Source organism: Juglans regia, chromosome 5 (genome assembly GCF_001411555.2).
Source record: "Juglans regia cultivar Chandler chromosome 5, Walnut 2.0, whole genome shotgun sequence".
In the NCBI taxonomy this organism is placed as follows: Eukaryota; Viridiplantae; Streptophyta; class Magnoliopsida; order Fagales; family Juglandaceae; genus Juglans; species Juglans regia.
Window position 1 is genome coordinate 1,073,200 of NC_049905.1, and position 15,981 is coordinate 1,089,180.

Here is a 15,981-nt window from a genome sequence, read left to right on the forward strand (position 1 = left end):
GTCTTTTGTTGCAGTCAGCCTTGGACATATTGTTTTCCAGTTATGCTCTTGGTTCTTGTTCAAGTGACAGTCCTTTTCCTGCAACCAAATTCTATGGCTTTCCTTTGAATCTTTCACGACATATCAAATTAACATGTTGCCGTTGAAAAATGAAAAAAGACAAACTTTACACAACTTATCCAAAAACTTCTTATCAGACACTCCTGGGAAGGCTACAAGGACTTCCGACAAAGAAGCAGAAACTGACATGTTGTGTCGGTTTGGTTCGGTTCAGATCGGATCGGATCGGATCAGAAGTCTGGTCTGAGAAGGTTGATTGGGCTAATATATGCAATGAGAGTAATGTATAATGTAAATCAGTTTGTTAACATGGCATCACAAGCATTTGACCCAAAAAACATACAATGAGATGTAATTCCAAGAACGTGAGTACGAGATTTTTATATTAGAGTTACCAAAACTTCAAAAAAAATGGTCTCTGGTTGCATTTAGCCTCAAGAGTGCTACCCCATTATTCCCCCCGCCTAAACTCTTCAATCCCTTTCAAGCTATCAGCAACAATATTCTTTTCAACTTTCAACCCTTTGATGTTAGATATATCTAATATGTGACCTCAACAAGTGGGGGAAAATGGAGGAAGAAGAGAAACAACAATAGAAAAAAATATGGAGATGATCAACTTGGTGAGATTCAAGAATAACATTACAGAATATGGACCACCTAAATCTTTGTACATAAATGACTACTTGGAACTCCTGTACACATTATTCAATGCCGAATTCCCAGAGACTCCTCACTTTCTGGAAAAATTGGATACAAAAATGATCAATTCCAGTATAGATTCGCTTTTCAATTCATTTACAATTGGAGGAGGCTGAAGAGCTCTAATTACAACTTTCATCTAAAACTTTACTATAACATATCGTGCTGCTTCGTAGCGATATTTAAAGAAGACGATTAGGGGAAAGATGCAAGATGGGATTCACAGAGCATGCAATTCTGGCAGCCAGAAAACAGCCTCCTCCAAAGATCATGTCAATGGCCAAATAGTAACCTTTTGCTGTTGAGTGAAGTCATTTCACATGGGTGGCCACCAGCTGAAAGTTGGAAAATATGAAAATAGGCTATACCTTCAAGTGTCTTCTACAAAAATTCTGAAGATGAAATCACGAAACCGTTTTGAGTATTGCTTTGGATCAACAGCAGATATTGAAGTTGCATCATATTGGAATGATTTGTAAGCGTGCTCGAGCTTTTTGGTAATATCATAGTCTTGTAGTATGTCAATTATACCGAAGTAAAGGGTAATGTCATATAACTCTCCAGTCGATTCTCCAACTAGCTGAGTTTCAAAGTCACTCCTTACTGTCTGTTCAGCCCGTGCTGGCATGTTTGTACCTAATTTAACGGGCGCCCTACTGCAGCACACAATTACAGAGAAAATTGGTAAATGCGGAATTGCATATGGATTCTTGGGCAAAGGAATAAATTTCATGTAAGCTAAAATCAGGGAATGCGGTGGAGTTGAAATATCATGGTAAATTGGATCCCTAGTGGACAATTTGTGTGTAGATTAGGAGTTAGGATTTCTTCAAGAATGTCCCTAGTGGACAATGTTCATGAGTTTGACGTACCGAGCAGGATCAAAAAGAAGCTGGTCCACGTCTGCACTGGACAGGCAAGGAGCATCAGCATTTTCAGGAACTCCATGTCCTGTACGATAAAGCTCATCTTTTCAGTAAGAATTCATGCCGAAACATCGAAACCAGAAAGTAATACCAATAGGACATAACCAGTTGGAGGGTGATCTGACCTCCAGGGGGGCGGCTCCTAGACATGAGGGAATCCTTACTCGAAGTCTCTCGGAAGTGAAGACCAACCAATAGACTGTAGTCCATAATCCTCTCCTGTTCGAGAAATTCACAGTCCTTGTTCACTTGCCTGCATGAAGGTACACTTCAGCTTACAAAGAGAAACAAAAAATAGAACATAAACCGTACATCACTTCCAAAAGCTTTACATAAGCTTCTCGCATTTAACTTTCATTTCAGGATGGCGCATACACGAAAGTATGCAGGTTCATGAGTCTCGTAGAAAAGAGTGAAGAGGACAACTCTCACATAGGCAGAATTACCATTTTCAGAAAGTGTTCCATCAGGAGGGATATCTAGGACAGTCAACATAAGAGGCACATATAAGAACTGATAACAGTTAAGGGTGTCGAGAGAATTTAGTACAACAATGAATTAAATTATTTAAGAGTGGTATAAATAAATTGCAATCGGCACTTCCATAAGATGCCATGGATTTTCCTTAACATGTGGAATTACTGGCATCATAAGCATCCATCTGCGATTTAACAGATTTTCTTTCTTTTGACTTAAGAGCTATAAACACAAACTTGCTGATATAGTTATTATTACCGTCCACCTCAAAATCTTCTAAGAATTTCAGATCTCTCTGTTATTTTTTTCCTTTTCTTCTACAAGTTCTAAAGAATGTTGAGATCTCACTGCTCATATCCATTGTCAAGCAACATTTGGCTCAAGCTTATAAGCAGCTTCAGTTATTTTCTTTTATCAAAAAGTGAGCTTGCAAAGATGCTTTTGTCCGCAAACACAGGTAACAGCACAGAACAGTGAGATGCAAAAACTTAAAAACCAATAACTCAACTATCAAGGGACTGAAAATTTCAGAAGAAGAAAAAAATTGTATTTCAGGAACATCTGACTTATGTTTAGAGTCCAATGTGTTCCAGCACTTTACGTGCATGTTAGAAGAACGCAATATGAAAATTTCAAAATTCATGATTGTATATTAATTGACTTGAAGAGCAATGTCTCCAAAAAAAATTCAAAGTTCAAGCAATTGCACAGGTGTCATGAATTTTGTGATTCTTGTGAGGATGCCTATAAAAATTTGGGAAAGGGGCATATGCAGAACTGGTTTCCCCATGTTCTATGCAAAGCAAGTTCCTTCAGTTTCTGATTTCTCATCTGAAACAAACCAAGTTTAACTCACTGATTGAATATCATGCTGGAGGGTGGAAGGAAATCACAGTTTGACTCCACCCCCTCTCCCAAATCCTACCCTGTTCTAAATACGAGTCAAGAAAAATGGAAAAGAATAATGAGAAAAGGTAATCAGAATAGAATCGACCTGCAGAACTCTTGGAACCAAACTTTCTGCAACCTGAATATATAATTGAGATCAAGGTCCTTGAGGGTTATTGTTGGATCAATTTCTGCCACAGGTTTAACGGTTGTGCGACCATGGGAGGAACCTTTCAAGTCAAACCGCCTGTGAATTGCATAGTCAGTGCAGAACAGATTCCCCATAACGACGAACCGAACCTGAAATGCATGAATAAAAAAAAAATAGTGCACCAGTATATTTTTTTTTTCTTTTCAATTGCATATGAGAAGATCTATACACCTTGAGATTACCTTCTTCTGAGTAGCCCCAGTCAGTTTGACACAATGAAGACCATAAAACTTCGTGACTAGGGTGTTATCGAAGGCACGGACATGCTTGTAGTAGGCTGGGAGCATCCGTAGGAGCACCTGTAACCATATCGGCAATTTATGATTGCTTCTATTTCCACACAGGAGATCTCGTATCCAGAATATGTGGTAATTAGAAAAATATCAGATAAATGTCGGCAACAGCAGAATTCAGCATTAATTTGGAAAAAATCAATATAAGTTCATATATAGTTTGGAAAGTTTTCAGACTAAAATTTGTTGCTGGGCTTGCAATAATATTCAATCAGACTCTGAAGTGCTCAGTGTTTTATCTCAAATTCAGGTGCAGGAAGCAGAAAAGTTGCTCACTTTTACTTCTGCCTTCTTCATGGTTTTTATCATGTACCGGTCATCATTGGTCAAGTAAAAAAAGCTTCCACTTTTTCCGGGGGATGAGAGCTCCCTAAGGGCTTCATTCCCACAAATCGAGATCATGTAATCTGCCGTATCCACCTTGAACAATTTCCTGAGAGTCCTGAAAACAAGAATACAACCGGACCACAGGCCCTGTATGTTTCAACTTTCCAATCCAACTTACAATAGGCATGTGAGTATCATAATCTTCAGTTATCATGACTGAAGCAATGCATCAGGTGAAATGAATGAGTCATGGTAACCGAGTCTGCTTTCAATGAAATGACTCTCAAACAAAAACTTCAGCTGTTGTCCGGGACAGTAAACAATAGCTTATACGCAAAACAACAAAATTTGTGTGCCCCATATACCCATATGTAATAATTGCAAAAATCATATGAAAACGTATCCGAGAATCCACTTTCTAAGAGAGCCAAACATAGTATTGACCAAAAAGACTACAAATAAAGAAATTAATCCTTTTAGGTCTGACCTGAAAACCACTGGGCAGTAGTCCTTCCATTTGAATTCACAAGATTGGTGAGGGGGTGTGTGCTTGGATCCTTCTGGTGGAAATCTCGTCCACACTTTTTCCCTGGGATCAAAAGCAGAAGCCTTCAAATCAAGGGTTGTCTTTGGAGCAGGCCTTCCAACAGAATGTCTGTGCTATGGCACAAAGAATCAGTTATGTTGTGTAGTGGAGATTACAACTCCGGATAGAGATTAAGAAACTTGCTTCTAAGAAGTAGAATTGACAATATTGTCTATTTTCATGCATTACAAACGTTACAGAACATATGATATCAACCAATTTTCCAGATATTAAATATTCCCAGATTTTCTGATATTTTCTTAGTTACCCCAAAATGACAAGAAAAAGAAGTACAGAAACAACTTTGGCCTTCCTTTTTCTTCCATGCCACATTGATCTCACGAGTATGTAAAGTTAGATAATTCAAATAGTTGGACGAAGACCAGATAGCAAAGCTTGCAAATATCTCATCTAACCATATTAATATTAATGTATTACGAGCCATGTTCTCAGTAAAATTCATATTTTATCATCGCTGTCCCTGCATATCCATTCATCCCTTCTTAACAGCGTTCCAAGTTCCCTATTGAGCTACAAAGTTCAGAACATAGAAATGCAATACAGCCTACTGCAAAATCTTTTAAACAAAAATAAAGTGGAAGGCTGCTGTAAGCCAGAATCTAGGAAATTAAAAGATCAATGAAATAGTTCAGGTGACAGAAAAGCATATTATAGAAATTTTGCAACAGAAAAAAGAATGTGTGAAACATCCAAAAGATTTTAAAACCTGTTTCGCAGCGATGAAAAGGAGAAAATCCAGAATCCCCGATCAGAATTAAAGAAAACATGGGAAGAAACTAAAATTCGTACCAAGGCCAGAAAAACCTGAACCAAAATTGCGAGGGGAAGAAAAACAAAGGATGGAACAGCCAACAAATCATTAATACCTTATCCCCAGCTGCAGATTTAGCATGAGCCCATAATTCTTATGTCCTTTCGATATGGTCACCCCCTGTCTCTTCAGTGACTTTATTCTCAACGGCGTCGATCCGTTCCCTTTCTTAACCGTTTCGTCAAGCTGAGGATTTCCCAATCCCCCAACTCCATTGAAATCACTATCCTCATCATTCTCCCAGTTATAATTACTCACCCTCCCATCCATTGACATCCACTTAGGCCTCACACTCCCATCATTCCCTTTCCTCTGTATAGGCTGCTTCCGAAAGAACTCCCCCTCAACCCCGGGCCAATTCAACATCTTCTGAGAAGGAAAAATCAACACTTTTTCCTCAGCACAAGTTTTACAATCATGCAAAGCCACAGCAAAAACCTCCTGAGGATCCCAATCCAAATTCCCATCTGAATTCCCGGGCGGATAATAAGTACCATTCTGATCTTTGCCATTCTTGCTCCACACCCCCAAATATAAGCCCCCATCTGCCCACCTAAAAGTCCCATTCCCTTCGGGAAAACCATCTTCCCAAAACCCATCATACCTATTTCCATTGCTCCAAACCATCGTCCCATTCCCATTCATTAATCCATTACTCCACTGCCCAATATAATGGTTCCCATTCTTCCATTGATACTTCCCTTTTCCATCCTGCAATCCACGCCTCCATTCACCCTCGTAGTGATCTCCATTGGCGAAGCTCTTAGTTCCTTGTCCATGCTTCATGTTCATCACCCAATGACCTCTAAATTTATCCCCAGAAGAACCCTTGTAAGTCCCTCTGCCATCCATATATCCATTCTTGAACTCACCGTCATAGGTGGCCCCAGAGGGCCAGCTGAACTTGCCCTTGCCCATGGTCTTTCCGCCTTGCCATTCACCAACGTACATGCAACCATCTGTCCAAAAGTACTTGCCGTGGCCATGTGGTAAGTTGTCCATCCATTGTCCAGTGTAAAAATCGCCATTGACGAGGACTTTCTCGGCGTGGTAGACTTGGCCTGGACTAGGTTCGTCGTCGTCGGCATGTGCTACGGACATGGTTGTTTTCTTCTTGGCAATAGCTTGTGATTTTCGTACTGTTGCTTCCCAGACCTTTGCAATGCCAACTTTTTCTTTGCTCATATCCCTGCCTCACTCCATTTCTCTTTCTTCCTCTCCCCGCTACATTGTTCTTGTTTCTTTGGGTTCATCCATCAATACCCAAATGAAACTATCTTTCCCTCCCTCTCGCGGTTTGTTATCTCCAGAAGCAGAATGGAGGGAATGGAGAAAATGACAGAAACAAAAACAAAAATAAAAACTTCGTTGTTTTCGTTTGATGTGGATTTGACGTTGTTTTGTGCTTTTCGTGCTTTTTATGTTTCTGGGCTGGTCTAAATGAGCTCGATGTTTCAGATTTGACAAAAAAAAATCTAGAGGCAGTAAGTTGATGGCAAAAGCTAAAAAGTAGTTGATGCCAATGGCTGCCTTTTTCTTTGTCCCTGGTGTTTTTTCTCTTTTCTTCTTTCTTTCGTTCTAATTTTTTTTTTAATTATTTTTCTCCTTCTTTGTCTAGTTGGGTTTCAATAAGAGATTCAACACATTTATCTTTAATTCCGGATTTGTCTCCTTGAACTACTATCAGACCAAACAGTTGGAGGGAGGAGAGAAATGGTGGTCGTGGCGATGATGTGCCATTTTTAGTGTCATAAATAGACTAAGCACCAGCTAATTTTAGCAATACTTCGTTTTACTAACACCAGATTGTTTGCTTTTTCACCCTTTTTGTTTTCCAACGTCGATTCAGCAATGCTGCCCTCGCGTTTGCACTCGATTCTACATTCTTCCAACACCCTGTGAGAATTTGTAAATAAACTGTAAAAAAATCTGCATACTCTCCAAGCACAAAAGGGAGTTCTTCGAGCTTAGCAAGATCAGAGGTGAAATGAGATAATTACCAATTAGGATAGGACAGCAGATGGCAGAAACACAATGACAAAAGGAAAAAGAAATGCATGAACATAGGACAGAAGTGAAAATTGATCCATTTTTAAGGGTATGCGCCAACTGTAAGATGCATCTTAATGGTCCCAAATTCCCAAACGTGCAGCCTAGTATTCTTCAGACGAGGTCAAACCTCAATCCTAAATACCCACTCTCCCACAAAAGGATTTTCTTGGCCGGATGCAAACAAAGCACTTGTCACTTTTACAGACAAGGCACTGATTAAGGCATGATTATGATGGATTAGAATAAAGCAGATCTCTCTTATCAGTGTCGTTTGACTAAACTATTCTGGATTTGTTAACTTCTGCTCTAAAGGTGAACATTATGTGCATCTCTCCATCTTTGAGTGTGAGCTCTGACTACTTGGAAAATATTGCAGAAAAATAAGAGCAATTGAATCAGCACTTGCTGCTAATTAAAACTCGGAAGGGACTATGGTCAAAGTCTGTCTAGGAACTTGATTTCCTCCCTCCATAGATGATAGATGGATATATATATATATATATATATATATATATATATATATACATACACACACCAGAGATCAGGCTGGCTCTTTCCTTGCATGTTTTTTGGATGTTTTGTAATTATCTTTTGCAATTTTTATTTTCTCGAGAAGAAAAAAAAAATGGGCTCATGTTGGGGTTGCATTATTCATCAACATCTATGCTATGGATCAGATACTTCCTTCTGAGGTTGTAATATAAAACGCGTGTCAATCCTCAAAACCACACTTCTATATGGGTATAGTAGGGACCCCATAAATGAATTCTTCAAATTAATGAATTCTTAAATGGTGTTTGTTGTAGGTCTGAGCCAATATATAGATAGTTAGGACCCAATAGCTTAATTAAATAATTAATTTTGGGTATAGAGAGAGAGAGAGAGATGTGGGGTTGGACAATGGAGTTATTGTCAACATCAATGTTGACAATTGCTAGTGATGAATAGGATACAACACACGAGTTGCCTGCCCACCATGTTGTAGGATGGTTTCCTATCTTGGGGTTGCGGCAGTCAAAGACAAAATAAGTCTTTTGTCTCCTCTGATTTTGCAGGCACAATACACACACCTGGTCCTGGGAGAGCTAGCAGCTAGCATGCCATTCAACAAGAACTTAAGGTTCATGATAATACAATATGACGAGGCGCAAATCTACATCAAATAAGGAAATTAACACTGTATACCCCGTATTAAAACACGATTTCACCTAATTAATATCATCTCTATTTTTTCCGATATATATTTATCAGTTACTCTATTCTTAAGTCTGTGTGACATCATTTACATAATCACTTAAATGGACTTATTTTACTAGCTATATGCTTGCGCTGATATTTTCTTGTAGGTTGTTTACATATATATATATATATATATATTATACAGACTTATTATTTTCTGGTCTTTATGTTATTTTTGGCATCTTGTAATTTTGATTTCATGTCTATAATTTTTTAGGCTTGAGTTTTAGTCTTTCTTGCATATCTGTAAATTTCCGAGTTTCTAGCTATAACCACGGGTTTGAAACAAGTGTGACTTGGCTGTGTTGATGGTGGCACGTACGTACGTTGTATTAAAACGAGTCATAATGCCCATGTGCATGTGAGAATCTTGCAAGATCGTGGGCAAGAAATTATAAGATCATGCTTTATGAGTAGGCGCAGAAATTAAGGATATATATATATATATATAGCAGAAATGACGTGTGCATGCATGCATATGGCTCCACACTTGGGTTGGTTCGAGTAGTAAAAGCCGCCCTTGTTTGAACGAACGATCTTGTGGATGATAATTGCTAGGCAATTGCTTGCTTGCTAAATGGTACTACTGTTGCTGCATGGCACTGGACTTTGACAAGTAGAATGATCAGCAAGAGGTGACATTAATTTGCATAGGCCAAGTCTTTCGATCATATATATAATGTGCCTTTCGATTCAGCTATTAATCAAGCAAGCCAATATAAAAGCCTCTATCTTGCTGAAGTGCATACTGTGCTGTGATTTTGAAAGGCAAAAAGTAAAAATTATTTGTAGAAGTTTAAGAGTTTCGTGCAAATTCATTTAAAAAAATAAGATCATATAAAAAAAATCAATTTTATATAGTCAGTCTCACTTTTTTATATGATTTGTGCATGACCTATACACTCTAAACTTGTAACAGCATTGTTGTGGATGTGTTTTGTTGTCCTGCTAATAGTTTCCAGTAACTTGCAATCAGAGGGTAGAAGAGGCTGAAGCCTAGGGACACCTTTGATGCATATGCAAGTATGTATTCTAGTGAGTATTTTTCAATGTACGAAGTTCAGAAGTTACCTCAAACATGTCATTTGACTTCTATTTATATAGGTTGGCCACATGATAAAAGGAGCTTGTCTCATGTCGAGATTTCCTCTGACCCTGTTAAATTGCAGAGTTTTAAGATTCTCAGTCAATTGTTACTCTGGAGGAATTTAATACCCGGGCGAGTATTATGAGTGTGTATCACACGGGAGATTATCTTGCTCGTTATGTCATTAATTAATGATTGGTGATGTGTGGATTTAAATTATGCGTTTGGGGCGCGATGTCTATTGACCTCTAATTATTGTTTTGCGGGCCCCTAGCTTTTAATCCACGGGCTCTCGTGATCGTGGGCTTGGCCCAATCTTCATGAGTGTTCATTCAGCCCTCTAAGCATTACAAATTTAAAAGCAGCAGTCTTAGAGCCCATTTGGATACACAATTGTTCTCAGATATTTTTAAATATTTTATTTATAAATATTACTCAAATACAAAATATTTTTAATTTCAAGTCTTCAATCTTTTTATCTAATCATCACTAACTCATTACAACTTTTCAAAACTTTTTCAAAATTTAAAACAAAATTATATTCAAACAATTTTTAAAGTTATAATATTTTTATTTAACTTTTCTTTTTCATTTCTCAAAATTTAATAAAACATTTTAATTCAAACTATTGTATTACTATTCACATATAATATGATATATTCTTAGTATCTAAATGAACCCTTAACATTATAGATGTGATAGTTAGACTATAATGAAAAACCCTAATCCTGATAACTCCTTTTTTTTTTACAAAGGTTAATGAGAATAGAATACCAATCAGTTATACCATGCTAGGAAATATGAATATCAAATAACACCTTCTTCAAAAAGGGAAAAAAATCAATCAATACCAGACTAAGATAGAAAAAGAATCGAAAAAATTACTATGACTTGCTCATATATTAATACACATACAGTCTCATATGATCCATAGATTTACATAAAGTCTCGTATAATATTTTGATGAGAAAAAGAGAAGAGAAAAGAAAAAATGTATTTGATCCCCGTACGGTAATAGCCATTGGTGAAGCTGGCCGGCCGGATTATGTAAGGCTTCGTTTGGATCATTAACTATTTTCAACTCATCATTATAATTTTTTTAAATTTTAACATAAAATATAATAAATAATTTAATTTTTTTAAATTTTAAAATAATAATAATATTAAAAAATAACCATCTCAACTCAATTTAATTCATTTTAACGTTTAAACTCATCCAAAGTTTCAAAGAGAGAGATTTGGTAAGCACTTCACTCACTTCACTTTCTACAGTATTGCCGATCCGATCTCTCCCTTTCTCTCTTTGATCTTTACCAAAATGATTACGATGAGACTCAAAAATCCAGGCTGCTCTAGCTATATCAATACCACCACCTTTCTGTCTTCCACAAAAGAAGTGCGTACAGTTTTGCTCAGACCTTTAGGCGGCGTTAGCAGCGTTATTACCCTGCCAAAAAGTCCATCAATCACCTTGTAAATCGGCCTGTATGTAACACCATGCTTCAGAGGAATCAAAGGTACACACACCCCGGCCTGCACTACAACCTGAAACTTTATTTCGGTCAAAACTAGCTGCCGCTGCTCCCATAGGAAAATACTATTCCCACAGTCTACCGAATTTTATTTTATTTTATTTTATTTACTGATTAATGAAATATTTTTAAATAAATTTGTAATTTTTTTTATATTTTTTAAAAATGTTTAAAGTGTTTAGAAAAATAATTATAAAAAATAAAAAATTTGTTGCCTTTCCGTGTATAAGAATCCTATGCGCTGCTGTAGCAGAGTCCGCTCTCATACGTTTTTAGAAAAATGATCGAATTATTATTCTCTTATTATCTATTTATTATTTTTTTTATATTTAATTTTTTTTATAATTTTTTATTTTACTTAATAATTAAGAAAGTGATAATTAGTAAGTTTATATATTTTTTTAATTTTTTTTAATAATTAAATATATTAAAAAAATACTTAAAATAAAATGATAAAAAAATAAAAACACTATAAATAATAAATAGATGATAGATGGATAGTATCACTACCCATGTTTCCGAGCTTAATCATCATGAGCTTGAGGCTATTTCCAATTGAATTGGAATGTTGCGGATTTGTTTAATTAAAAAAAAAATGTATGTATTAATTATTAATTATTATTATATATTTTATACTTTATAAAAAATATTCACACTTTATAAAAAAATTATAAGTATAAAATATAAAAATGAATAATAATTAATATATAATATTTATATTTGATTAATACGTGACGATAGCAATATCAGCTCATTTAAATATTCTTAAAATTTGATTAAGTTACTCTTGTTGTCCTAAAAGAGAGATTAAATGTTATGAAATTACGTTAATTTATAAATTTAATTTTTTAATTTTATATAAAAAAATGATAAGTTTTTGTCGTTCTTTAGAGTGGTATATATTTTATAAAAAATCATTTATAAATTTAAAAATTGTATATATCATTCTTATTTATCAATACTTTGCGGCACTTCTGAGTCCAAAAGAGAATATATCAGGAAAAGAATTTGGCTGACACCGATCTAATCCATACGCAGGCAAGCCAATGGCGTATAGACAGATTATTAGGAGGATATAATATATATATAAATATATATATAGGTAGCTTGTAGGCTTGTAGCAGTCCATATCCTAGTTTGATGGCCTTCTACCTGAAAGCGAAGGGATTGACGGCCTCTCTCATCTTTCACTGTCAACACTGCCAATCCACCCTGTTATAATCTCAACCCTCCGTTCACAATAAACAAACAAAATCTACATACAAATTCAAAATGCACAGATATCGCTTTTTTCTCTGTATTATTAATCAATATTTTAGCCATAAAGATTAAAAAATAAAATAAATTCACAAAGTTTAATAACTATATTTTAAAATTATTTTTATTAAAAAATATATATAAGAAAATATATATAATTACGTCAGTTTATAAATTTATTTTAATATAAAAAAAATTCTATTCATCAGCTACTATTTATTTTCACACCTCATACTTATAATTTTTTCATAAGATGTGAAATGTTTTTCATTGAGTATAATGTGCTTTTTACAAGATGTAAAGTATGAGATAGTAAATAGTAATTGATGAAAATCTTTTTATAAGTAAAACCATAAAAAACTGTTAAGGTCCTGCTTAGTTACAAAATTCAGCTGAGATCAATTAAGTTCAGTTTAATTTTAAACTGAATCTAACATCCAAACACTCAACTCTTAAATTACTAAACTCATCTCAACTCAAAACCTCCTTACACATGGGGCCCATAACTTTTTTCAACTTAACACATCTTTATACGTGAGATCCATAACTTTTTTCAATTTATCATAAATAGTATTAAACTCATCTTACTATCCAAATATATTTAAACTTATTTTAAATGGACTCCATATAACTCACTCTACTTATTAAACTCACTATTATTTATAAAAAATTAAACTAAACTTAACATCCAAATGCAGCCTTAAGCTACAATAACAACTATGTAAATAAAAGTTTTTTTTCCTTACAACTATGTAAATATTACTATTTACTATTATTTAATATTTTATTATTAATTTATTATTATTCTTTACATAATATCTAAAATAACTCAATAATCAAACGCAATCTTAACTTCAAGTAAAGGACAATGTGGAGGGCACGTCTTCCATGAAATTCAAAAATTTAATTTTTAATTGAAAATTTTGTTAGCTGTGTGGAGAATATTTCTTCCACAACCGCTTGCAAATACAATTCTTTATAATAAATAATAACAAACAAAAAAAAACTATGGTAAATAATAACAATAATAATGGTAGAAAATGCAAATAATAAGTTAATAACAAAAAAAAAAAAAAAAAGAGGAATCACACACGGAAGCTTGTCTTTATATTTTTGGTAAAAAATCAGCTCTTACTGAATCTCTCACGAGGCCCATTAACTTTGGGCTCTGTCTAGTGGAGCCCAATCTAAGACCACTCTTGTTTGGTCATCTCAATAACCTATGGTTAACGGAAATATATGTATAAAGCAGAGTAGGATAAAGGCTTCAATAATATTGGGTCATAGTTTTGGGCTTCTAGTCGGGCCAGATTTTATTCATCACAAATGTTTTTCCCCAACCAGCAAAAAGAGCTTATGGCTAATTTCTGGAAAAACCCAATAAAAATATAATATGGATTGAAAAAATAGAGAATGAATCCAATTTTCTATGCAATTTCTTACGTGGTGCTAGATTATGGCCAAGTTCATAATCGGAGATGCTACTGCTATCCCGAGTTTTACCCTTTTGCCGGGTTTGTGTCTGTGTATTGGCTTCTGGTTCCATATAGGTGGAGTAATCATCACCGAATCCTGAGCAATAATGAGGTAAATATTTAAATCAACCTTCTATATCTTGTTAGTTCTTACCACGGTATTCCTCTACCATAAGTGAGGACATAAATAAAATTGGATTCCCGTCCTCTTCTTACAAAAAAAAAAAAATTAATAACCCATCTATACCTTGCAATTGAATTAAACATTAGGAACCAATATGTATCAGTTTGCATATTCAAAATGAAACACTGCTAAAGTTTTAGATTGACCCCCTTTGCTGCTGCTTCTTCATTCTCCTTGTAAAGATGCAACTCCTGAACATGATACCACTTCTGCTCGCATGGGAAGATGTACCATTTAATACAAAACAGATCTCTCATCACCCTTGAACAAAATGAACAGAAGCCAAGCCAGTATAAACCTTTACAGGAAAAAAAAAGTATATAATCATGGGATCAAGTTGATGTCTGATTCCCAACTTCAATTATACAAAAACTAATAAGAAAGCAAGTCCAACAACTTGCAGTCTTGAAATGAAGTATCAGATAACTTGTAATGCCAGCAAAGTATATACTGAAACAGATATTATGTTTCAGCAGAGAATCATGTGCTATTTCAGCAATCATGACTGAGGCGCTCGCTAAATGCCAGTAAGGATATAAGAACTCGCTTCAACTGCTCCTTGGCCGATTCATCTATCAAGGTGCCATCACCGTCGAACTTTGCAGGAGATTGGAATACGTTCAAGAAAAATTCAGGTTTGTTGATGAAATGAAGATCGAGATAAACTCCAATCTGCCGAAGATGATATTGTGACCGTCCCCCGCCAAAACCTCCTCCAGCACTTACAATTGCACCTGCTTTATCAGCCCAGACATTTGGTGGTCTAGAGGCCCAGTCAATTGCATTCTTCAGCGGTGCTGTTAAGGCAGGGGAGAGACAGAGTTGGCAAAACAAAGCATTAACATTAGCGATTCTAAACAATTTGTGCCCTTTGTGGCTTTGTCAATGCTGAAGACATATAATCCATTGTTTCTGGACAGTTTGATTTGAGAACTTCATCTAACATCTTCTCAGATGCTAGCAAGTAGTAGTCTTCACCACAACTTTTTATAATAAGAAACGCGTTCTTTGGTCCGTTTACATTTTTCTTCCCCAAAATTCTTTCTTTTCTTCAACAATTTTTATTTCATCAAACACACCAAAAGAGGAAATATTTATTTACAAGAAATATTAAACTCAAACAAACAGATCCTAATATATTGCGAAAATAGCGAAACCCACAAAAGAAAGGAGTACCGGTGACGGAGTAGTTGTACTCGGGTGAGGCGAAGAGAAAGCTGTCGGCCTCTTTTATCTTCTGGCGGAAAGCTTCAACGGCCGCCGGGAACGTTCCTTCGCCTTCCAAGTCGGTGTTGAGCATCGGCAGCGGCGCTATGTCTATGTACTCTATCTTCAGGCCGTTGATTCCCTTGCTTAGCTCCATTGCTGTGCAACAAACCACACAGACTCCATCAAAATGCAGCGAGTCCAAAAAGAAAAAGAAAGAAACGAATACTGCGAAGCACAGCGAGAAATGGGAGTACCGGAACGAATGAGGCCTCGGTTGTAGGAGCCTTTACGAAGAGACCCACATAAAGCCGCTACGTTAATTGTCGATGGTGTTGTTGGTAACACTGATGCCATTCTCTGTCTGCGGCTGTATGTCTCTGATTACGAAGGATTGGAGCTTGGTATATAAAGACAGCCAAAGCGGAGCTGCGGAGAAGATGGATGAGCCATGAGGTGCTCGATCTCGGTTCGTTTGATGAATGGCACTTGATGCTTTATTTGAGCCTGTCTTATCTTAAAATCTAAACATCACTTCCATATAAATATTTTTTAATTTTTTTCATATATTTATTATAATATATATATTGAGAGCACGTCTTCACAGTCTTTGTCAACTGCTTTTTCACATCACTCTTACTGTTTTT

General features: G+C 35.7%; 2 protein-coding genes across 2 annotated transcripts; both read right to left on the reverse strand.

Moving 5' to 3' along the window:
- Positions 1 to 679: 679 nt before the first annotated feature.
- Positions 680 to 6,977, reverse strand: LOC108989104 (phosphatidylinositol 4-phosphate 5-kinase 6-like). Its single transcript, XM_018962609.2, has 8 exons — positions 5,358 to 6,977; positions 4,372 to 4,539; positions 3,834 to 3,999; positions 3,447 to 3,563; positions 3,160 to 3,353; positions 1,814 to 1,941; positions 1,635 to 1,713; positions 680 to 1,418 (listed from the first exon to the last, which is right to left on the reverse strand). The coding sequence occupies exons 1-8, from the start codon at positions 6,485 to 6,487 to the stop codon at positions 1,133 to 1,135; spliced, it is 2,268 nt and encodes a 755-aa protein (XP_018818154.1). The 5' UTR covers positions 6,488 to 6,977; the 3' UTR covers positions 680 to 1,132.
- A 7,226-nt stretch (positions 6,978 to 14,203) lies between these two features.
- Positions 14,204 to 15,834, reverse strand: LOC108989109 (NAD(P)H:quinone oxidoreductase-like). The gene is made up of 3 exons (XM_018962619.2): positions 15,592 to 15,834; positions 15,305 to 15,493; positions 14,204 to 14,925 (listed from the first exon to the last, which is right to left on the reverse strand). The coding sequence occupies exons 1-3, from the start codon at positions 15,689 to 15,691 to the stop codon at positions 14,621 to 14,623; spliced, it is 594 nt and encodes a 197-aa protein (XP_018818164.1). The 5' UTR covers positions 15,692 to 15,834; the 3' UTR covers positions 14,204 to 14,620.
- Positions 15,835 to 15,981: the final 147 nt, after the last annotated feature.

Coding starts and splice junctions, on each gene's coding strand:
- LOC108989104 (XM_018962609.2), bottom strand. CDS start 6,487: ATGAGCAAAGAAAAAGTTGGCATTGCAAAGGTCTGGGAAGCAACAGTA. Junction 3,564..3,833: donor TGAAGAAGGCAGAAGTAAAA/GTGAGCAACTTT, acceptor ATATGGTTACAG/GTGCTCCTACGGATGCTCCC. Junction 1,942..3,159: donor TGGTTCCAAGAGTTCTGCAG/GTCGATTCTATT, acceptor ACCTTCATGCAG/GCAAGTGAACAAGGACTGTG.
- LOC108989109 (XM_018962619.2), bottom strand. CDS start 15,691: ATGGCATCAGTGTTACCAACAACACCATCGACAATTAACGTAGCGGCT. Junction 15,494..15,591: donor CCGAGGCCTCATTCGTTCCG/GTACTCCCATTT, acceptor TTTGTTGCACAG/CAATGGAGCTAAGCAAGGGA. Junction 14,926..15,304: donor GTACAACTACTCCGTCACCG/GTACTCCTTTCT, acceptor CTGCCTTAACAG/CACCGCTGAAGAATGCAATT.